Raw genomic sequence first — 25,077 nt, forward strand, 5'->3', positions numbered from 1 at the left:
TCCTTTAACCATGGTCAGCTTCAAAGCTGTATTAACATATTTATTCATTTGTCTGGTTTCTTAATGGCAGGTATACCTACTGGGCAGTCTTCAGTAGTCATAGAATTTGGTGGACCCTCCCGAAACCTCTTGGGATACTAGGTTTTGTTCTCTAGTTCCCTTAGAACAAGAAATGTAGATGGTGGTCATGATGTCTGGGAGGCTCTGCTGTAGTGACTCAGGCACTTAAGTTTCCAACAGGGAGAACCATAAAATGAAATGATGGTTGAGTATCCATGGAAATAAGCTTTTGGCTGCAAATATTCACACGTATCAGGGCTTGCCTGTTCTCAACAGCTCTGGATGATCCTTCAAGTAGCCATTGGCCCAGGCTGTTTCTGATGACCTGTGGAATGGTGCTGCTTCCAGTATTCAGTGGAACATACTTATAAGACCTATTTAATAGAATTTCATCTCTAACATGTAAGCCCTCAACTGTGTGTTTTCCTACCTGTTATCTGTATGAAGTCAGGTCTTGTGTCAACATTGAACCCCTAGCGCCTCATATAAAGCCTGATGTATAGTATATGCTATGTAAATATCTGCTGAATGAAAATGAGTGGAAATTTCTGATTATCTTTTACAGAAAAATATTTTCTTTTTAACAAAAGTATTATATATTTACTGTAGAAAATCTGTTTAAAAAATCAGTTAATAGGAAAGAAGTATCACTGGCATTACTTTTTGCATGTATCTTGCAAAAAGTATCTTGTATGCATCTTTTTGCATGTATCTTGTATTTTTTTCTATGTATGTGTACTTTTATATTTTTATAAATTGAATAAGACTGTCCATGGCATTTTGATAAGAACAGATACTACACAGGATCTTAACCATAAAGCCGAGAAGCTATGTCCATGGCATTTTGGAACCTATTTTGTCTGTTTAGTGATGTCTTTTTAAGTCATTAAGTGATCAACTTTCCCATTATTTGTAATGGGTTCATTAAAGTCACTGAGTGAACATACTACAATCCCCTTCTGCAGGCATGTTTAGATTATAATTTTTCTCTAGTATGAACAGTGTTTTCCAATAATATGTTCTCTAATGAACATATGTCCTTTATGGAAAATCTTTCTTTCACTCTCTGATGGTGTCCTTGGGCAAAATAGAGAGACAAACAAAGATGATATCCAATATATTAAAGCTTCTGAAAAGACTAATTTGGTGGGTAGAAAGGAAGGCAAATCATGCTTTCACAGAATATAAGGCATCTAAATTTTTCTAAAATAGAAAGGACAACATCATCTTACTGAAATTATCAGTGGCTAAATGTTTAGATGCCATGGAATTTGGATTGTTACATAGGTTCTATGTGAACATTTTAGCAAAATTTAAAAAAAAATTCAACTTGGTGGTAAAAAACTAATTCCTAGAAGTGATTTCCAAGAAATGGAATTACCATGTCAAAGGTCATGTGCATTTCACATATTTGAAACATATGGCCAAGTTATTTTCAGGAAGCTATAACAGTTTATATTCCCACTAGTGGAAAGACTATTTCCTAATATTTTTATTGTCATTAACAAATCATTTCCAATTTAATAGCAACCCCCCCAAAATAACACCTCAAAACTTTTATTTTTATTTTAATTTATATTTGTATTTATGCATAAAAGTAGGGCTGGACATTTTGATCTGTTTTTTGTTTTGTTGCTGTATTTCCTCTTCCGTGATCTGGCAGTTCATGTCTTTTGCTAGTGTTCCCATATCATAGTGTTGCAATTAAGAAAATGAGCTTTGGAGTCCCACATACCTTCAGTTCAATTCAGTTCAGTCACTTGCGGGGGGGGGGGGGGGTCCGCAGAAAGAGAGAGGCAGTGGAACTTCCCTCAGCAGAGCTGAGGGGTCCCGAGGAAAAGTGAGCCTGCTGTCTGCCAACCCAGCCCCTCGGCCAGCAAGAGACAATCAGACGCTACAGGGGTTCTGTCTAAGCAGTTCTGCTTTATTGTCCTAAGCTCCTGGTTTATGTAGGCAAGCAGGGGGTTTTGCAAGGGACTTTCCATAGTTCTACCAGTCAAGTTAAAGGTCAGAATACCACGTGCTTACATCATGACAGGGGTCTATGGTGATCACGTGTTGTCCACGTGCACGGAAATCAAGAGAGCCAATCAAAAATTTTGACAAACAACTTAAGCCGCGCCCTCATCTCTTCCGCCAGGTGCCATCTTAGCTCTAAACCGCAAAGCTAGCCCTTCTTTTTAAGGTTTCCCATTTAGGGCCCCACAGTCACTCAGTCGTGTCCGACTCTTTGTGACCCCATGAATCGCAGCACGCCAGGCCTCCCTGTCCATCACCGTTTCCCAGAGTTTACTCAAACTCACGTCCATCGAGTCGGTGATGCCATCCAGCCATCTCATTCTCTGTCGTCCCCTTTTCCTCCTGACCCCAATCCCTCCCAGCATCAGAGTCTTTTCCAATGAGTCAACTCTTCGCATGAGGTGGCCAAAGTACTGGAGTTTCAGCTTTAGCATCATTCCTTCCAAAGAACACCCAGGGCTGATCTCCTTTAGAATGGACTGGTTAGATCTCTGCTATGTGACCTGGAACAGGTTCCTACCCTTTCTAGGCCTCAGTTTGCTTATCTGTTAAATGAGAATAATGCTGGTGCCCTCCCATTGCAATCCTGCTATGTATGGTATCTGGCAAAGGCCCATTGCTCAGCATCCTCAAGTTTTAGTTCATCAATACTCATTTAATCCCTCTATTTCTCTTGGCATATTCCTACTCCATATGCCATGATGGATTATCCCCATTTAATCTGTGTTCATATCTTTTAATTGCCTGCGGTAACTACATTAATTCATTTATCTGACAAATATTTAGGGGTATCTGCTATGGGTCAGGTGCTAGATTAGAAGTTCAGCAATAGTGAACAAAACACATTGTTATTTTCATCATGAAACTTATACTTCTGTGTATGTGTGTAGGGAACAAAACAAGCTAAGTAACAGAAAAATAAAATAACTGTAATTGTACCAAATACTATGCAGAAAATCAATAGGGGCTGAGATATAATAAAAGGGAGACTTATTTTAGATAACGTTAAGAGGGAAAGACTTTCAGGGGTAGAAAGTTTTATGGTAAGACATCTATTAGAATTGTTATTATCAGAAAGATAAGAGATAACAAGTGTTGGCAGAGGTAGAGGTGTGGATAAAAGGAATCCTGGTGCATTGTTGGTTGGAATGTAAATTAGTGCAGTTACACTAATGGAAAACAGCATGGAGGTTCTTCAAAAAAATCAAAAGTACACTACCATGTAATTCAGTAATCTGGCAATAGATACCTACTTCTGAAGAAAGGAATTTTTCTGAAGGAAATGAAATCATCTTGAAGAGACAACTGCATCACCATGTTCAATGCAGCACCATTCACAGTAGCCAAGACATAGTAGCAACCCATGTCCATCTATATGTGAATGGAAATATATGTGTGTGTGTATATATATGTATACTTACATGATATATGTACATGATATAGATATTAATACATGTAACACAGTCATAAGAAAGGAAATCCTGCCGTTTGTGACACGGATGGACCTTGAGAGTATAATGATAATTAAAACAATTTGGAGAGAGTAAGACAAGTACTACATGATCTTACGTATATCTGGAATCTGAAAACAACCAAACAAAAACAAAGCTTATATAAACATGATAGAATGGTGTTGCCAGGGGCTGTGGAGAGAGGAGTGTGGGGAATGGGGAAGAGCTTGTCAAAGACTGCAGAGTTCTAGTTACAATATAAATGAGTTCTGGGAATCTCATTTAGAGCATGGTGACCATAGTTACTTTGCCAACAAAGGTCCATGTAGTCAAGGCTATGGTTTTTCCAGTAGTCATGTATGGATGTGAGAGTTGGACTGTGAAGAAAGCTGAGTGCCGAAGAATTGATGCTTTTGAACTGTGGTGTTGGAGAAGAATCTTGAGAGTCCCTTGGACTGCAAGGAGATCCAACCAGTCCATTCTAAAGGAGATCCAACCAGTCCATTCTAAAGGAGATCAGTCCCGGGTGTTCATTGGAAGGACTGATGCTGAAGCTGAAACTCCAGTACTTTGGCCACCTCATGCAAAGAGTTGACTCGTTGGAAAAGACTCTGATGCTGGGAGGGATTGGGGGCAGGAGGAGAAGGGGATGACAGAAGATGAGATGGCTGGATGGCATCACCGACTCGAAGGATGTGAGTTTGAGTGAACTCCAGGAGTTGGTGATGACAAGGAGGCCTGGCGTGCTGCAACTCATGCGATCACAAAGAGTTGGACACGACTGAGCGGCTGAACTGAACTGAACTGAACTGACTATAGTTAATAGCTATGGTATCAAATACTTGAAAGTTGCACAGAGTAAATCATAAATATCTCACTAGGAAAAGAAAGTAGTAATTGTGTAAGGTGATGAATGTGTTAACTAACATTATTGTGGATATCATTTTGCAATATATCCATATATCAAATCATCATATACAGGGCCATGCATTTATTATATCTCAGGAAATCAGGGGGAAATAATTTAATGCTTTAAAATGCTTATTTTATCCATTTATTAATAAATAAATGTACCTTTCTTTAAGCATTGACATGTATACACTACCATGTATAAAATAGATAGCTAGTGGGAAGCTGTTGTATAACAGAGGGAGCTCAGCTTGGTGGTCTGTAATGATCTAGAGTGGTTGGATAGAAGGGGTGGGAGGGAGGCTCCAGAAGGAGGGGATATATGTATCCACATAGCTGGTTCACATTGCTGTATGGCAGGAACTAACACAACATTGTAATGTAATTACACTCCAATTAAATACACACACACACACACACACATACAAGTTCCTCTTTATCAACTGGCATTTGGGCTACAGAGCTCAAGATGGCCTGCATCCTGTTCAGGGAACCAAGATGTTTGGGGGAGAAAGTGCAGAAATGATGCAGTTTTAAAAGAAGATGATACTCTTTGGGGCTCTACCATGGTCCCCTTAACCAGAGAGAAAAACAGATCTGTGTCCTGTCTTGGTCGCAAAGTTAGGACAGAAATAGAGTAAAAAAATGAGGAGGATCTTCAACCAGTAACTTCTGTGAAGTTGGCAATAGTAACAGAAAAGCAGTCCCATCTCCTCCCTCTCTTTTTTCCTTTATATTTCTTTGCCTTCCTTGTTCTATAAAAAGTATTTTCAAAACTTACAGCTTCAGTGAGAGTGGAGACCATATGTTTTTTTTCCTCCCTGCGGAAGACATAAGAGACTTGGGTTCGATCCTTAGGTCAGAAAGATCCCCTGGAGAGGGGCGTGACAACCCACTCCAGTATTCTTGCCTGGAGAATCCCATGGACAGAGGAGCCTGATGGGCTACAGTCCATAGGGTCTCAAAGAGTCAGACATGACTGAAGCGACTTAACCCACAGGCACCGTTAATACTCGATAGGAAGAGTAGGTAGGAGGGTGGATGGATGGGAAACATAAAGCAAAAATGGTAATACAAATTAGACGCCAGTAGGAAGGTCAAAGTGAGGATTATAAAAGTAGAGCCCAAAACACCTAATCTCTGAGAGTGGAACCCTCTTCTTGAGGGAACCCAGGACAGCTGTAAGACTTAAAACATAACAGTTGCTTAGGATAAAATAGAACTTACTGATTGAAGACAATTTCCCGTGGAGTTTCTCAGAAAGAAGACAATGGCCCTCCGGAGAAGAAGACAATGGCCCTCCAAATCCCTCTGGAACTTTAATTTACTTTCCTCTCCTATCCACATGAGGCCTCTACTCATATTTATGTCAGTTTAGTGGCTCTCTGGGGTAGGATCTTCAGAACCTGGGGACTTGCTCTCTCAGTGGAAGTTCTAGGTTTGGGATGCACTGGAACCTCTGGAGAGGAGCGAGGTTTGTATAGATAATGAACACATATATATTGCCAAAACCCTACAGGTGATTCTGATATACACACATTCCTTAGCTGTCCCCAAGAGCCAGGTTCCTACCTGTCTGCCTCTTGGAGAATCACAGGTAAAATGGAATGAACACTGTCTTCAACAATATCCTTGCAGATGTCTGAGAAGCCCTTGACTTTTCTTACTGACATTTAAGCCCCAGAAGGCAGTAGGTGAGATGACAGCGGAAGCTGCTATTTTAGACTAATTATTAGTGACAGGAAGGATTGGTTGGGAAAATAGAAGTGACAAGAATCTTGGGAGAAAACAACTGTGCTAGCTTAGCATTCACAACAGCTGTTGGTTTTAATGAGTTTGAGAATGATTTGGGCAGAATTCCAGACTCCTAAATCCTTGACCTGTACCCTGCCACTGCACTGAGCGACCAGGATGCTTTGTGGAGGGGGCTCTCTCTCTGCATCATGCTGCTGCTTTTGTGGGCTTTGAGCCACAAATCTCAGTGAGAACGCACGAGTGCAACACTTGAGGCCTTCCTGATTTGGACTCTTAGAAGCTCCCCAGTCCAGAGGTAGAGGAAAGCAAAGGAAGACAAACTTGCGGGGAGGGACAATAAGGGAAAAGGAGCTTTTCTCTAAGGTCCAGAGAGTCAGTCCTAGGTCAGGTCTTCAAGCTTTGCCCTCCTGAGCTTTTCCCCAGTCTAACTCTCTTTAAGGCCCGGGCAAGGAGCACCACTGGAGGTCTTCTCTTAGAAAGAATCTCTTGTCACACACACACTTCTGCAGGATTACCTCCCCATCCAGCCCCTACTATTTTACTTTGTTTCACTTAGCAGCAGTCCTGCCAAGTGGGTCCTGTTAACACCATCATACTTTACAAGTAAGGAAAAGGAGGTTTCGAAGAATTTCAGCTCCTTCAGAGAAGAGATTCCAAAATGAGGTGTGCCAAGTTCCCAGTTCTTAACCTTTTCTTGTATCCACTGCATTCTGCTAACCTGCCCACCCAGTCATCTCTATTTTTCATGAAGTGATGCCATCTGTCCAAACTGTCACAAAATATGGGGGAAAAGGAGAGAATTCTACTCAGAGTTGCTAGGAATAGCAAGTGTCACATCACTATTTTAAGATGTGGTCTTTTCCATGCTAGGTAATCTCTGAAGCAGGCAGCTATTTAAAATACAGTTGGCTTCAATCTTTGCATGGTTTTCATCTAGAATCAAGCGGCAGAACCTAGGAAAAATATATTATAAACCTGATCATCCACCCATGGAAGGCCTTAAATATGACACCATTTTATGGCCCCAGAAGTTGAGACTGTAATAACAAAGACCAGAAGATTTTTCATTTCTCCATTTCTTCCTGTTTTATCATTGAGCTTCAATGTAAAAGAAACAAGGAGAGTAGGCAGAAGGAAAGTAAAACTTGAGCTGATTGATAGCAGGCCAGTTTGAAAAAATAGGAAAATATTTGAAATGGAGTTAGTAATGAAGGAAAGGGCTCTAACTCCGACAAATTCTAGTATATCCCATGCTGACTTCTTTGGACTTCTAAAATTTATGAAAAGAAATGGAGAGGGGTGGGTCGGTTAAAAGTCTACTATATGCTGGCTGCTGAGTTGGGCACAGTTGCTTCATTCTGCCGTCACAACATCTACATTTCTGATGGAGGGAGAAATAGGTGTAAATCAAGTTAACAAACAAATGATAATGATAGCTGCAAAATGTACCAGGCACCATGGAGGAGACAAATGGAGAGATCCAAAGGAGGGGATGGGGTCGGAGGAAGTTAGCCCCGCAAAGTGGAGGAGAATATTCTAGGCAGTGGAAAAGCTGAAGGCAAAGACTCTAAAGCTGGAAGGAGTTTGTTGTGTTTCCGTATCTTCCAGGATATCCAGCTGTGATAGGAGTTTGCAATATATCCTAAGTGCAATGGAAAGACTTTGGGGGTTTCTAACCCAGGGAGTCACACAATCCCATGATGTCTCATGAGCATAAATATTGCCACCCCAATTTGTGGAACAATTAGCTTCTCTTTTCCGTAAGCAGATTTTCTGATGTTTTGCATAATTTATCAGCCTTATACACATGAGTTTCTTTTTGTTTATGGTATTGAATCTGTAAGTCTTCTTGGAAGAATGGGCACACTTGTGAGCAAATAACTGTCACCACCTTCTCTCTCTGAATCTGAGGGCAAGAGAGGCAGAGAGGGACCTCCCAGCCACACAAATCCATGATGAGTTTGTTTCAGGAATCAGCCTGAAGGTGACTTTTATGTCACTGCCAGTCAACAAGTGGTTGAGTGCTGACTCTTTGCCAACCATTATGCTGGATTCTATGGATTCAGAAACAAAAGAGACAGGAGTCATGTCCATCTGTCTATTCCATCCCTGCATCTTTAAATTTATTCCTTCAAAGGCTCCATGATATGATGTCGCCATAGGACTCAGGGTTTACAGTGACACCCATTTTTCTCAGGGCTCTTGATGTCTTGTTTCTCCATGTTGACTTATTCCTCATGTGACTTTTCTGGATCTGATAATGGATATCCAGTATCTAGTACTCCCTAAATCAGCAAAGAATAAGCATGTAAATGAATGAACCTCTCTCTCAATTTGGCAAACACTTAAGTTGAAAGTACCCATCTTTGTTGTCCACAGAACATAATCTGTTCTTGAGAAATTTATAGTGCAGAATATGAGAAGTATATAAAAACAGCAGTTTTAAACTGGAATCCAGAGGTTCCCAGAGAATCCGAGTTTAGACTTCGATGGAGGAGATGCCCCAAACCTCATAAATCTTATCTGAAATGTGAATGTTGATCTTTGGGGCATTTTTTGTGGAGAGAAAGTCCGTAGCCCTTGCCAAATTCTTGGTGGATTTTATGACTTTGCAAAGGTTAATAGAAGGTTTCATTGTTATACCTCTAGTGTTATTCTGATTGTGTTAGGAATTGCCAATCTCTTTATCCTTAGCTTGTCAAAACCCTTTTGTAGGAAAAAATCCTCTTCTTCACTCATGAAAATCAGTTTCCTCTTCAGCCAAACCCCTGGGTATTGTTAGGGAGGCATCCATGAATACGGGATTTGGCTCTCCTGGGTTCACCTCATTTGGTTTAATGTAACAATCATCTGAAACATCAGTGGAATGCAACCCCAGCTGACTGGAATTCATTGCTTCTGACTTGTCTTTTCATTTATTAACTCATTTACCATTGATCACAGTAAATGAATGAATGGATGATCCATGTGTAGGTGGAAAAAGCACAGTTCAGAGGGTTTTACTAACTTAGTCAAGATTGCCAAGATAATAAGTATGGATTTTGGACTCACCTGCAACCCAGTTCTCCTGATTCCCAACCCATTTTAAGGGTACTCAGTATTTGTTTTAATCAAATATACTAAGCCATAGAGACATGGAAATGAATGTCGTGAAGAAAGACTCATTGACCCCTGGAAGCAAGAGGCATATCATACTGTACAGAGCTTCATGGGGAAGCAGCAATACAAAATGAGTGACCAGAGCGAGAGTGGGCACTGGTGGGCTAAAACCTTTACTGTGGTTTTCTTGGGAAGAAAGAGGCAAAACAAGATAGACAAACTTAAAATTGAATAATATCAGTTGGCTCTGGAAATGGAGTGGCTCCCTTTAGTTGTCTGTTGCCTGCCTGGCCCTGGAGTGATTAGGGCAGGCAGATACTGGCCCAGCGTATGCTTACCTGATAAAAAGAGAAAACTGAGGGCAGTGGGGTTTGGGTTGGTTGGTTTGCATATCAAAGGTATACTTGAAGGCAAATTGTTTACTGTTTCCAAAATTGGCTAACCCTGGCATGGACAGTTTCTCCAGAACTATAAGACCCCAGATATCAGAACATCAAAAATACCCTGTGAATGAAGTTAATGCTAAATAATCTAATGAATTGTATCACCCACCTTTGAGGATGTTTGTAGCTTGACTTCCTACTGCTCAGTGAAGTGGTGTGTAATCTCTTTTCTAGTATGCTAAACTAGGTTACAGTCTCTAGGTTACCCTTAGACAGCCATCTCTTTCACTTGACAAAATACATGGCTATAAAACTAGATTTCCATCCCTGGCCAGAAGATTACAGATGGCAGTTTTTTCTAAATTAGGATATTTTCAATATCTCACATAAGATATGAGGCACTATGCTTGAGAGGAAGGCGATTTTACAGACTCTTAGAGCATCCCCAAAATGACAGTCCGTTTTTCAAAATGATCTATGATATTCATTTGTTGAAATTTTATTACTTTTGTAATTTAATTCAATTTATCCCATTTTATTGCTGCTCAGGGCACTGTTACCTTATTTGCCTCTCTTGTCCTTCTGGATAAGGATGTTTCTTATTTTATTATAAGCATGATGGCTTCTAGATTAAAGCAGCCTGCTCAATAAAACTGTTTTCATTGGCATCAACCATCTCTGAGCCCACCTCTACTTTTGCAGAATCTTCATGCAAACAAATATTGGCAGTGATTTATGAAGCATTTTTGTGGTTAATCAAGTTCCAGCTCTCATTTTCTGCTTAGAGATTAAAGATTTTATTCAGAAATGCTTCCCTGCATCAGAAATCATAGAAATGAGCAAATTGCAGTAGAAGTTGGTTGGGATTATTTTTTGTGAAGATACAGACTAAGTATATAGTAATATCAAATTGACTTTAAAACACAAAGATGTCAGATGACTTCTTTCTGAAGCCAAAGTTGTGTACTACTTTTAAGAAATCCTGGGGATATTTTAGGGGATAGCTGAGTTGGGCAGTGAGTCAAAAGAGATAGGAGTAGGTGAGAAGATGTGAAGGTCAGTCCACATGCTTGTTTTATAGAGGCTGCTGCTTAGCTGAATGGAAATATTGAACACATAGGTGTGGGCAACCATATGTACTGGATGATTCTTTTAGCAAATTTTATTTATACTTATAACCCATATAAGTTGCATGTCTTTATAGTTAAATGCTATTTTAAAGTAAAAGATTGCCTTCCTTTCTAAAAATAAGAATAAGGACTGTATATTTGAAGGCTCCTCAGTGCCCTGTCCAGCCGTTTCCTCTGTATTTGGATGTGGTAGTGGGGCTATTGTAATTTCAAGAAGCAATGCTTTGTGTATGAACACCGAGCTCAGCAGCTATAGACATCTTAGTACAGATCTGCTTTCTTCTTGAGAAAAGAAGAAATGGTAGTTGACTGATTGTGCTTGCCCAGTCTGATTGGTGTCTGATATTCCTGTTTGTAGGATTGACACAGACTTCTTTAAAAATACCATCTTGATCCAGCTTCTCTGTTTTTTGTTTTTAAACCATCCAATGGATTGTAAACTCCTTGAAGTTTAGCCTCAATGCTTGGCAGTATGTAGGAACACCTTTATTGGAAACAACTTCAGAGATTTCTTAATTTGCATTCCCACTTCTTTTTGTTCAGTCCTTATCTTTTTGGTATCTTTCTGAAGTGCTGGACTCCAGTCACTTGTTTCAGACCCACCGTGGGTGCTTCTAAGAAACATGGCTCCCTGGGCCAACTTAATCTGAGTTTTTGAAGAGTAGGTGCTGGGGATTGGTGATTCCAACGCCCAGGGAAGTATGAAAACTTGGCACCCCTGTGGCCAGAGCCACTGCCGTTTCTCACTTTCAGTGTTTTGGTGGCCTCCTACTTAGTGGCTCTGCTTCTCTTATCTCCCTGTGGCCGTGGTCCTCAAGCTTGGATACACATTAAAATGTCCACAGGGAGATTAAAAGATGGGTCTTGCCTCCAGAGGTTCTGATTTGATTGTCTTGAATGGGCCCTGTGCACTCAAAATTGTAAGAACATCACAGGAAATTGGAATGGACAGCCAGAATGAGTACAACTCTCCAAGGCCTGTTCTCCACACTGCAGAATGATCCTTTCACAGGATTTTGTGTCAGTTCTTGTCAGGCTTCTACTCAGTTCCTCCTGTGGCTTCTGTTCTTGCTACAGAAAAAGCCCAGCCTCTTAACAGAGGCTGCAAGGCCCACATGATTAGGTACCTGTTGTCTGTCTAAGCTCATTCCCTACAGTCTCTCCTACTGGACTTTACTTCATCCACACTGGTCTTGTCAATATTCCTTGAGTAGCCCTATCTCAAGACTTTGTACCTTCAGCTACCTTCACCTGGAACAATCTTCCCCAATAGCCATATGTCTTGCTCCCCTACCTCCACCCACATTTTGTCCAGATCTCTGCTCAAGTATCACCTTAGCAAGGAGGCCTTCCCTTCCTCCCTTTCTAAAATAGCAGCCATCATCACTGTCCATTGCCTAATTATTTCTTCTTTTATTTCTTCATAAGCTTTTAATTCAACAATTACCTAAATGTTACATATGAATCTGTCATTTATCATCTGTTTCACTCTCATGAGAATGTATGCTCCGTGAGGACAGAGAGATTTTTTTCCCTTCATCCATTATATCCCCAACACCAAGAATGGGCCCTGGCACATAGTTGGTACTCAGAAGTTACTCGTGACAGATGGATGACGGATTCTTGGACTGTCTCAAAAGCCTGGGCTTCAGCACTGAAGTGAGTTGTGAGGGCAGCAGCAGCCTGTTTCCTGCCTGGGCAATTGCCCCATTGTGGCTCTACTGGCAGCCACTTTCCTTCCCCTCTTTTAATGGCTGTAGAAAGGAAATAATTTGATTCATTATCTTCACAAGGGGACTTCCCTGATAGCTCATTTGGTAAAAGTCCACCTGCAATGAAGGAGACCCTGTTCAATTCCTGGGTTGGGAAGATCCAGTGGAGAGGGACAGGCTCCCCACTGCAGTGTTCTTGGGCTTCCCTGGTGGCTCAGCTGGTAAAGAATCCACCTGCAATGTGGGAGACCTGGGTTTGATCTCTGGGTTTGAAAGATCCCCTGGAGAAGGAAAAGGTGACCTACTCCAGTGTTCTGGCCAGAAGAATTCCATGTCTATATAGTCTATGGGGTCACAAAGAGTCGAACACAGCTGAAACACTTTCACTGTCAACAACAACATCTTCACAAAGTCAAGCTACCCTATGTTCACCAAAGGTAGAAAGGAATGGCACCCCTCTATGTTTTTGGAGAGAATTGCATCCATATGAGCAAGAAGCAACAGTCTGTTTTGGAAAAACTGGACTGAGTTCTTTATGTCATCTGGGAAACTTTATACTAAGTAGATTAAGTGACTTTGAACTTTGAAATAGCCACATCCTAACCTTTTATTGAGCTTAATTGGATTTGTAGAACATTTAAAGACCATCCAAACTCAAATGGGAGATCAAAATGAACTAATAGGTTGATGCAGACCTCTCCCCTCCTGCCTTTTGCTGTGATCTTTTAAAATCAGAACTGAAAGTGATGCCTTCATGCCCGTGGATGATGAACACAAAGACCTGGCTTTCTGGTGTGTTTTGGTGTGTCCTGATAACTTCCCTGGTCTGATCTGTGCCATGGACCCTCCCCATTGTCATCAGTGCTGTGAACCTAGTTTTCAGAACTACCCCTATCGCCTCTGCTAAGGAGCCTTGCCATATATTGTAAAAGTAGCTGGACTCAAGGCAGACTTCTTAAAGTTTATCTGATGGAGCTTCTTAAAAAATAAATCTCCATTACTGGAAATAAAATCCATCAGGTTACAGAATCTGCTAGAGACAGAAATGAGCAATTTGTTACTCACAGAGGTTTTGCATTCGTTTCATTGAGCAGTAGAAGTAAGGCAGCCCACTCTGCAAGATCCAAGGACAGAACTTAATTTCCACATATCATCTCTTCTCCTTTTTGACTTTCACTGGTACATTTACTGTTTTTATGTCCTTGAAGAATGGTTCAGGAAGTAGCAGAGTCATTACTTTATTTTCATTTAAATGATCTGCAATTATTAAAGCTATGTTTATTCATTTATAAAAACATTCGGAGGATATTGAAGTTTACAGAGTAAAACGTATAAGTCCCCTTTTAGAAAAAAACAGGATTCTGTGCTACACAGTACTCCACAACTTGCTTTCTCCCTTGCTAATTTATAATGGATGTGTTTCTCATGAGTACATAGCTGCGTGATATTCCATTACCTGAATATCCCAAGACTTTTTAGCCAATTGCCTGTCAAAAGAAACTAGGGATTTAGCAAGTTTTAATCATTGCAGATCTCCAGTACTCTTGCCTAGAAAATCTCATGGATGGAGGAGCGTGGTAGGCTACAGCCCATAATAAAGGTGAATATCTTTATTCTTGTACAGTTATGTGTATTTGTAAAAATGTCTAAAACCAAATTATAGGGCTTTCAGAAGATGTGCACTGTACAACTCTTCATACTCCTATGACTTCGTGTCATCTCTGTTACCTGCGTGGCCCCCACAGGCATTTTATGTTATCCTGACTATAAGATAAATTCCTAAAAGTAGAATTACTCAGTCTGAAAAAAAACTACAAATATAAAATGCTATTGTTATATTGCTCTCCAAAATATTTATTTTGGAATAAAGGCCCTTTATGATGTTGCCAGTTGAAAGGCATTATTGTGAGAAATCCAGGGCATGAACCCAGTATTGTTTGATTATGTTTATTTTATAGGCAGAGAGACAACGAGTCATTTCCATGCCATTTCTAACTCAAATAAGGGGGCCAGTACACTGAAAGCCAAAGACTGCACATAAATGGAAATATTTAACATGATCCTGATTTTTCTTTCTTAAGCAATCAAATACAAACCAACCAAACAAGTATAATGCTATAAATCTCTGCGCATACCTGAGCCAAGGGATGGTGCTGACTAGAGAAGCCACGGTGGTGTCGGCAGTAGGGCCAACAGTGCTGGTGAGGGGTTCATGGTGCTGGTTTTCATGGTTGTGGTTTTAGCTCAGTTATTGTTGCACAGTAACGTCTGGTCTGAAGTTTGATGCAGTCCTACTGGTTTTCCAGATGTGCTGTGATCTTTTAAAATCAGAAACTATAGGCGTTCTTCTAATGGTTCACAGCATTGTTCAGGGTTTTAACTATGCCCCCAGGAGAGAACTCAGTTTATTCTCTGGTTCTTCACCTGGATGGCAGAGGAGGTTTGGCACCTGCAAGTGCCTTTGCTCACGACAAATAGGCTGCTTTGTGTCAGGTCTTTGCCTTTTGCCTGCAAAGATAGACTTATAGCTGCATTCTCTAGAGCTATCTCTTGTGCTTTCTGCTTTGTTAAAAACTTGCTTTTGCAGTTTTAATCAGTCTGAAGCTTTCTTTTTAAATAACTTGAATTAGAAATGAAAGCTGAAGATTTATTTTAAAAAAAGAAAAGCCTGGGGTTGGTTCGGCTCCTGTGGGTGCTAGTTCTAGGTCTTGCAGCTGGTTGGGTTGACAGAACCAGCACCTCCAGGAAATTAAGAGGAGACCTCAGTGTTATCCTGAGGTCTTGGAAGACCTCTCTTATTAGATCAGGACTTGATGAAACTGAGCAAGTCACTTTACTTAATTGAGTCTCAGTTTTCCTCCAAATCAGTCATCTTCAGCTAAAAGACAACAGTAGCCAGGCAGGAAAAGTGAACAGGGGACAGCTCTGTGCAGAAAGGTCAGTGGTAACCATGTAGGGCTAGGTGAGGCCTATGCGGTTGTATCTTCTATTTTTTTTCCCCCAAAGAGTCAGAATCTCCCAATGGAAAAAAAAAAAAAAAGTATCCATCCTCCCTGTGTGATTCCATTGGGAATAGTGTCCAAAAGAGCTAAGAAAACGGGAGAGGCAAAGCCCTGTGTGTCTGTTCATGCCCTGGAAGCCCCCTTGCAGGTTCTGTGATGGATGAAATGACTGCCTCACTGAACATAGATGAGAACAGACTAAGGCAGCACAGTGATAATGTGTGTTTAGCATCTCTTTAAGCTGGAAATAAACCATCCCATAAGAACTAGTCTTCAAGTTGTCTCAGATAAGAGGGTACTCATAACTAAAACAGAGTCTTCATTTTCACAGTCAGCTATGAGTATTTACATTTTTATCCACTCATGTACTGAGTTGTAATGTTCCAAGCTCTGTGCCCCATCAAAGCAGAACCACCCTTTTCCTTGTCAGCTGGACGGTCTAGTGGAGCTCAACCTCACAGATGTAAGTGCACGAGATTAATTCACTATAGTCTCAGTGAAGGCTCTGAAGGAACCATAGGTATTCCTGACCCAGACTGACTGAGTAGAAGGGGCATCACCCGGAAAGATTTTAGGGCTACATATGGAACATAATTCATTTAATACCATGTCTGAATTTTACTCAGTCACAAACTGTTGTTCAAAGGACTGACTTGACCTGCCAGGAGAGTTTTGTTTGGACTGTGTGGTGCTGATCCATGTACCATTTAAAGTTTAAACTGTGTGCTGTGCTCAGTCGCTTCACTTGTGTCTGACTATGCGACCTATGGACTGTAGCCCGCCAGGCTCCTCTGTCCATGGGATTCTCCAGGCAAGAATACTGGAGTGGGTTGCCATGCCCTCCTCCAGTGGGTCTTCCCAACTCAGGAACTGAACTGATATCTTCGGCATGCTCCTGCATTGCAGGCTGGTTCTTTACCCACTGAGCCAGCTTGGAAGCCAAAGTTTAAATTAGAGGATTTTAACCCTCTTTATTTCTTGTTTTTCTTCCATCTAACCCTCATGTGCAACTTTGGGAAGTGGGTTGGGCTTTATTTCAAAGAATTCTGGCCTTATGAGAGAGATTTGAGAAGGCAATAGAAAATGAGAGATTCAAGGTTTTACATGTGTTCTTGGCTCTTTAGGAGCCAAACTTTAGGAAGGCTAGAGAGGGTTTCCTTTGGTCTCCTGGCTACAGGCTGCGCCTCTCATTCCAGTTAATCACCACAACAGATGGTAAGAGAGTGTCTGCAGCCTGTCCTCACCACGGGGGGAGGGGGGCATGCTGAGGGTCTTTCAGTGATGTTTCTGTTCCCAAGAAGAGCACACTTTATACTTCCTGTACAGATGAGGAAAATGGTTGCCGATTTGGTCCAGACCTGGATGGTCTCTGTCCATATGTGTGTAGCAAACCCAGGCTCACAATGCTGCCAGTCTCCTGTTTCAAGTTATTTTCCTCTATAGCAAGTTGCACACCGAAAAACAACCACCACCAGTGCCATATGGTTTAAAAGATCAAAGACCCCAGTTTTGAATATATTTCTTGCTGACTTTACTTCAAATGTCTTAAGTATGTTTCTACAGATGGGGAGCATGGAGCATTAAAGAGGTAAACCACATGTGTGTGAGCCATGCTTGTGGTCTGGGCTGGAGGGTGAAAAGTGAAAACCACTGATCTGTGCGTCCCTCTTCCTCTTAGGTTCGGATTTTCACGTACCTCATTGGACGAGAGGCTGCTTTTGCAGATAATCTCAAGTGGATGGCCTGTGCCAACAAAGGTACGTCCCCTGATGAGTTCAGTTCTGAATAACTTCTCTGTGGATGTGCAGAAATAGAGATAGTCATGAGGAAGTGGAGAATTCTATCAGAAGGCTGTGAATTCTTAGATAAGGTCTGGATGTTTCTAAATGATTATGATCGATTTGGAACAGATTTCTCCAAAAATGTATGTATAAATGTTGAGGTTGTAGTAAAGTGGAATGGTTAAGCCTTTCCACTCTATTCCTTAGTAGCCGAGTAACCTTGGGAGAATTACTATGGCAGAACTATTTACTGTGCCCGTAGGATGAGATGGCTGGATGGCATCACTGACTCGACGGACATGAGTTTGAGTGAACTCTGGCAGTTGGCGATGGACACCGAGGGCTGGCGTGCTGTAATTCATGGGGTCGCAAAGAGTCAGATACGACTGAGCGACTGAACTGAACTGAAATATCCATGTGTTCACCGTTCCCAGCCACCTTGCACTAGTTCAGTAGTCCAATAGGCTTTAAGCAAATCCAGCCTGGGTCATTTATGAGCTAAAACACATATGGGCTGATGTGGTGGTGCCTACACTCTCTCCTGCTCTCGTGAACTCTGAAGTGACATGATGGGCTAGATGAGATAGCCTGGGTTCCTGAGTGGCCACATGGGGCGGATGCCTTTCCACTCACCCTGTCCTCAGCCATTTGCCAACCTGTGACGGATATAAAGTCTGTTTGATGCACCTTTTTGTTAAGCCACTGAGATTTCCAGATTGATATGTTCTCATAGCATAACTTAGCCTACATAACTAACTTAGTTATGTAGCCTGCTCCGGTGGTCTGATTTTCTAAGTGGAGAGAACCCTGGTGGCTCAGACAGTAAAGCATCTGTCTGCAATGCAGGAGACCCGGATTCGATCCCTGGGTTGGGAAGGTCCGCTGGAGAAGGAAATGGCAACCCACTCCAGTATCCTTGCCTGGAAAATCCCATGGATGGCAAAGCCTGGTAGGCTACCATCCCTGGGGTTGCAAAGAGTCGGACACGACTGAGCGACTTCACTTTCACTTTGATTCTTATTGAATATAGCCTGCTTCAGTGGTCTGATTTTCAAAGTGGAGAGGGTAATAATGGCTTTTCCTTTGATTCTTATTGAATACAAAGGCTAAAAAATGAAATGGTACAGATGAGGTGCCTAGTTAAGTGCTGGGGCATAGGAAGTGCTCAATAATGGTTGACTTTTCTACATTAATGAGTTAGCTGATGAATGATCCCCTGATGTGTGTTGGAAGCAGAGCTTTGGGAAAGGCACAGGGAGGGAAGGAATAGGGCCTCCAATCTATGAAGGGCTTCTTTTCATTCTACATACAACCAAAGAAGGCAAAACATAGGAGGTAGATAGGTGGGGGAATCTAGATTCCTTGAGTATTAATCCAGACTCCTTGAGTTCAGATCCAGCTTCTACCAAACACTAATTATGGTAGTGGCTGTTACCAGACCTACCTGAGTCTGCGTTATATCACCTAAAGAACAGGGGTAATGATGATACCTGCCCCAGACACATGCTGTGAGCATGACATGAGGCCATGCAGCTCAAGCTGGTAGCTCAGTGCCTGGCACAAAAATGCTGCATGTGATTTCCTGGTGATATATTGATCTGTGACGCTACACAGTCCCTGAGAACAGCCTGTCAATCTGATTTCCTCTTGAGCACTCTGACAGACCCCGGTCTGCTGCTGTACATAGAGTGGCTGCTTCTTTAAGGTTTGAAAAATGAGTAAATAGACTATCAATACTACTAAAGGAAGATGTGTCCATGGGGTCGCAAAGAGTCAGACCCAGCTGAGCGACTGAACCATGCTAAACTGTGTCCTGCTGTACAATAAATTGGTTTTGGCAGATATGGGTAGTCCAGTTGTACATTGCCTGCTAAGGCATCCTTTATAAAAGTTCCAGTGTATGTTAGTGGAAGAGAGGGGACTCAAGGAAGGGCTGACAGGTCTCAGCTTTAGTTTTGGTGAACTAATGACAAAGTTCTTTTAGTTGCAAGCAAGCAAAGCTGCTCCCTGAAATTAAAGAGTATTCTGGAGAGAGGAGAGTGAGTCAGAACCTAGAGCAGGAAGGAACTCTAATGTATCTCATGATTGACAAGGGGGCTGTGCTTTTGTTTTTTCTTTTTCTTCCTGGTTTCTTTCTATGTTCCATGGCATTTTTCTCATCTGTAGATAGACCTTCTCTGCTAGAGCATGTGCCTATCAAAAATAGCTATCCCATGCCTATCATACTCATCTATTCATATAACACCTGTGTGAAAAAATGAGTTTATATCATCTCCATTTGAGATTGATTCAGTTCCCTTCATTCACTCAGTAGTATCCAACTCTTTGACTACTAGCCCCATGGACTGCAGCTAGCCAGGCTTCCTTGTCCATTACCAGTACCCAGAATTGCTCAAACTCATGTCCATCGAGTTGCTGATGCCATCCCACCATCTCATCCTCTGCCATCCCCTTCTCCTCCTGCATTCAATCTTTCCCAGCATCAGGGTTTTTTCCAATGAGTCAGTTCTTCGCATCAGGTGGCCAACGTATTGCAGTTTCAGCTTCAGCATCAGTCCTTTGAATGAATATTCAGGACTGATCTCCTTTAGGATGGACTGATTGGATCTCCTTGCAGTCCAAGGGACTCTTAAGAGTCTTCTCCAACACCACAGTTCAAAAGCATCAATTCTTCAGCGCTCAGCTTTCTTGATACTCTCACATCCATACATGACTACTGGAAAAACCATAGTCTTGACTAGATGGACCTTTGTTGACAAAGTACTGTCTCTGCTTTTTAATAAGCTGTCTAGGTTGGTCATAACTTTTCTTCCAAGGAGCAAGTGTCTTTTAATTTCATGGTTGCAGTCACCATTTGGAGTGATTTTGGAGTTCAAAAAAAATAATGTCTCTCACTTTTTCCGTTGTTTCCCCAACTATTTGCCATGAAGTGATGGGACCAGATGCCACGATCTTAGTTTTCTGAATGTTGAGTTTTAGGCCAACTTTTTGACTCTCCTCTTTCACTTTCATCAAGTGGCTCTTTAGTTCTTCGTTTCTTGCCATAAGGGTGGTATCATCTGCGTATCTGATGTTATTGGTATTTCTCCTGGCAATCTTGACTCCAGCTTGTGCTTCATCCTGCCCGGCATTTTGCATGATGTGCTCGGCATATAAGTTAAATAAGCAGGGTGACAATATACAGCCTTGACGTACTCCTTTTCCTATTTGGAACCAGTCTGTTGTTCCATGTCTGGTTCGAACTTGCTTCTGGACCTGCTTACAGATTTCTCAGGAGTCAGGTCAAGTGGTTTGGTATTCCCATCTCTTTCAGAATTTTCCACAGTTTGTTGTGATCCACACAGTCAAAGTGACATAGTCAATAAAGCAGAAGTAGGTGTTTTTCCTGGAATTCTCTTGCTTTTTCTATGATGCAACGGATGTTGGCAATTTGATCTCTGGTTCCTCTGCCTTTTCTAAATCCAGCTTGAACATTTGGAAGTTCACAGTTCATGTACTGTTGAAGCCTGGCTTGGAGAATTTTGAGCATTACTTTGCTAGCATGTGAGATGTGAGTGCAATCATGCAGTAGTTTGAGCATTCTTTGGCATTGCTTTTCTTTGGGAGTGGAATGAAAACTGACTTTTTCCAGTCCTGTGGCCACTGCTGAGTTTTCCAAATTTGCTGGCATATTGAGTGCAGCACTTTAACAACATCATCCTTTAGGATTTGAAAAAGTAAAGCTGGAATTCTGTCACTGCCACTAGCTTTGTTCATAGTGATGCTAACTAAGGCCCAATTGACTTTGGACTCCAGGATGTCTGGCTCTAGGTGAATGATCACACCATCTTGGTTATCTGGGTCTTGAAATATTTTTTGCATAGTTCTGCTATGTATTCTTGCCACCTCTTCGTAATATCCTAACTGATTAGCAACTCTAAATTCTAATTTCAGGCCTCCTCTGCCCGCCCCCGACCCCCCCGCAAAGTTATGACACCCAGATTAGGCAAGATCTTCCCCATCTTGAATTGCATAGGCAGAGATAAGCTTGCAAAGAAAAATACTAACAAACATGCTCTGCAGGACTCAGCATTGAGGGTAAATGGATCTGGACAGAATATATGTGTATAGCCCAGCAAGTAAACGTCTGCCTCACTTTTCTTTGCTTCAGATTGTCTTTATTTATTATCTGCTTCTACTTGAAGCAAGTCTCAACTTCCTTATCTAAAATGTGGAATTCTGCTTGAAAGATTTGAACATTTCCTTGAATCTCTAGAATAACATGTTCAATTATTTTAGCTTATTGGCCAGCCCACCTCACTCAAAGGTATTAGTAATTCTGATTGTCTCAGAGTTGACTGCATTTGAGGGGGGACTATAGAAAGAAAGTAGGCACAGGGAGATGAAGGTTGCATGGATTCTAGATTGCCTCTGAGTAAAGAGACCATTGAATAATTTTTGAAACTTTGTTGGCATTTGAACGAGCTACACTTTCCCCATTTTTTCCTTGATTTTGTGGTCTTGAAAAAAAGACTCCTTTCCTTTTTTTTTTTTAATTTTTTAAAGTTTTCCTGTTACTTCTGCCACATCAGACTGCAATTCTTCCCATCAGCGAGTATGCATTTAGTCATGGGATATTGTTTTTACCACTGTCTGTGTCCAGCTGATGAAAATTACTGAAGTTGAAGTCTTGTCTTAATCAGCTAATATTACACCATAATTTAGTTTTAGTCATTGTTTATAAGAATCCTTGAAGCATCCTTTTGAAGACATTTTAGTCAGCTCAGAGTATTTCAGGGCCCGGCCATAGAATATAGATTTGTAAGTTCTGAGTGCAGCACTTGGAAAATCCAAGGAGGTAATAGTAGCTGCTTATCTGGCCCAGCTGCTTGATTCTCCTGTGATTCTCCTTCTCTTCCTGGCCAAATCCAGTTGTTTCCTTCCCTGCCAGAGTCAGTCCCACAATAGTCCCTATTCTGCTTCTCTTCTAAAGGTCCTTGGGAATAAAATGCCATTGTTTGCCACTTTTCAAAGTAGCAGTTGCCATCAAAATGTCAGGTTCCAGTCATCTGTGCCCATATAAACATCGGCTTTGTGTTGCGTCAGTTATGAGGTTTAGACCACGTAACGTCGGTGAGCAAGTATTCTTCTATGGTCATTAATTAAATCATTGTTTATACTCTCAGATTGTTATAGTATGGAGGCAGCATAACATTTTTCATCTCAAGTGACATGAGGTCCAGGGAGGCTTCTTCCCCACCCACCACATATTTTTGCCCTGACTCAGCCAAGTTCTTCAGTGAAATGAAACATTAGCATTTGGGGACCAGAGCAGATCCAGGGCAGCCCAGAGAGAAGCCTATTGGCTGACTGGCCAGAGTGGCCCTAGGGAGGAGCGGGAGTTGTCACGGCCAGCACAGTGTCCCCGGGCCAGGTCAAGGACCAGCTGTGGCACAAAGCTTCCTGCTTGGAAGTCTGGAAGCCACGAGACAGTTCTCAAGTCAGTGGACCTCTGGAAATAAGCGTCTGGGCATATTCATAGCCCTTCGAGGAGTTCTCTGCCTCCTCCAATGCACTAGCAAAATCCAGAGAGGCCTGGAGCTCATTGGTTTGTCTCATTTTAAGCATAAGTAGGTCCTATCTTGAGGGAACCAGCCCTAATGAGGCAAAGCAGCAAACCATTTTAAATACATTAAAACAATCATTGCCACTGTAGAATGGCTTATTGGAATTTAAAATTCTACATTCACACTATTGGATAAACAAGTGAACTGAGAAAACTGAAAAGAGGGGCCAACTAGCCCAGATACTCCATAAAGCCTTGATGACCTTCTGTAATGTTCAGTGTGCCAAGATTTTAAATAAGCACTGCCTGATTGTCCTTCAAAACTCATGGTAAATGGAGTGTTTTCCAGCTGTGCAAATAAAGAGGGGTCTCTGTGTTTGGTTCTCAACCTATCCGTCATCTTTAGGTCAAATGGAAATGCCACATGAGTCTCTCTTGGTCGTCTGCTTAACCTGTCCCTTTTTAATAAGCTCATGGTCATTCGCTCCTTGTTTGAAAGAGAACTGGTGGCCTGAGCCCTCCTTGGAAGTTCAGACCCATGGCATTTTTCCACTAGAAATCTCTTAACCTCACTATACATTTCCAAGTGTTAAATTTATGAAACCAGAATGATAGTTTAGAGTAGGGAAAAATGGCAATTAAATTTGTTTTGCTATTTCAGAAAAGGTAGAAGAAGACAATTGACATTTATTCTGATACCTTTGTGTAATTCATTGTTTTGTACTCTTTGACTAATAGCTCTGCAGCTCCCCAATTCCCAGCCCCTGCTTAACCCTCTTTTGACTCTGTTGCTATGATTTTCACTTTTTAAAACTTCCACATTTAAGTGATAGGATACAGTATTTGTCTTTCTGTATCTCACTTGTCTCATTTAGCAAGATGTACTCAAGGTCCATAGATGTTGTTGCGAATAGCAGGGTTTCTCTCTTTCTCATTCTGAATAATATTCTTGTGTGTGTGTGCATGCACTCACAGTACCTTTTTTATTCATTTATCCATTAACAGAGACATTTTTGTGTACATTCCATAGCACTTGAGAATTATAGTGGAAAGAGTAAGAGCTGTGAAGATTTAGGTGGTGTTACCGTCATTAATAACAACTAAGGATGACAACTGCTTAGTAAGTGCCAGGTAAAGTGTAGAGTACTTTTTTGTATATTATCTCTTTTGACTCTCATTAAAGCTGTATAGGGTGTGTGAAAAGGAAGGAAACTGAGACGGAGAGAGACTACCAGCTTACCCCAGGTTACCAGCTAGCAGGTGGCAGAGCCAGATTCAGGCCCAGTTGATCTGATGTCTGAGCCTAACTCTTCACTAGGGTGTGAGGTTGTTTTCCTGTAGAGAAAAGAAAGTTGTGGTTCATAGAAGAATGCTTCCCATGATTTGAGAGACTCTAGGAAAAGAAATTGAGCTGTTGAGAAAGGAATTTAATGGTCCATAGCTAATAAAGACTGGAGCTGGGACTTATACCCAGCCTTCCAGAAATGGTCCTGCTTCAGCTTGTGTAGGCATGTGGTCCATTTTCTGACATTTTACAAATGGAGACATTAAGGCTCTCTGAGGAGACCAAGAGGGGCTGCAGGCAAGCCAGCATTTCTACCTCCACAGTGTGATCCTTTAAATTGTTTTCAAACATGAAATTTGAGATTAATTTTCATATTCAGTTCAGTTCAGTTGCACAGTTGTGTCCGACTCTTTGCGACCCCATGAATTGCAGCACACCAGGCCTTCCTGTCCATCACCAACTCCCAGAGTTCACTCACACTCATGTCTGTTGAGTCGGTGATGCCATCTAGCCATCTCATCCTCTGTCGTCCCCTTCTCCTCCTGCCCCCAATCCCTCCCAGCATCAGGGTCTTTTCTAATGAGTCAACTCTTTGCATGAGGTGGTCAAAATATTCGAGTTTCAGCTTTAGCATCAGTCCTTCCAATGAACACCCAGGACTGATCTCCTTTAGGATGGACTGGTTGGATCTCCTTGCAGTCCAAGGGACTCTCAAGATTCTTCTCCAACACCACAGTTCAAAAGCATCAATTCTTTGACACTCAGCTTTCTTCACAGTCCAACTCTCACATCCATACATGACCACTGGAAAAAACAGAGCCTTGACTAGACGGACCTTTGTTGGCAAAGTAATGTCTCTGCTTTTGAATATGCTGTCTAGATTGGTCATAACTTTCCTTCCAAGGAGTAAGTGTCTTTTAATTTCACAGCTGCAGTCACCATCTGC

General features: G+C 41.6%; 1 protein-coding gene and 1 pseudogene across 2 annotated transcripts in view; one reads left to right on the forward strand and one right to left on the reverse strand.

Moving 5' to 3' along the window:
- Positions 1 to 25,077, forward strand: part of CACNA2D3 (calcium voltage-gated channel auxiliary subunit alpha2delta 3) — an 874,546-nt gene that overhangs the window by 572,987 nt on the left and 276,482 nt on the right. For both annotated transcript variants that reach the window (XM_040246536.1, XM_040246537.1), the window contains exon 12: positions 17,199 to 17,277. In XM_040246536.1, the coding sequence (XP_040102470.1) occupies positions 17,199 to 17,277 (79 nt within the window). The remainder of the gene's footprint in view (positions 1 to 17,198; positions 17,278 to 25,077) is intronic.
- Positions 791 to 892, reverse strand: LOC120868482 (annotated as a pseudogene).

Source organism: Oryx dammah, unplaced genomic scaffold (genome assembly GCF_014754425.2).
Source record: "Oryx dammah isolate SB20612 unplaced genomic scaffold, SCBI_Odam_1.1 HiC_scaffold_9, whole genome shotgun sequence".
NCBI classification, from domain to species: domain Eukaryota; kingdom Metazoa; phylum Chordata; class Mammalia; order Artiodactyla; family Bovidae; genus Oryx; species Oryx dammah.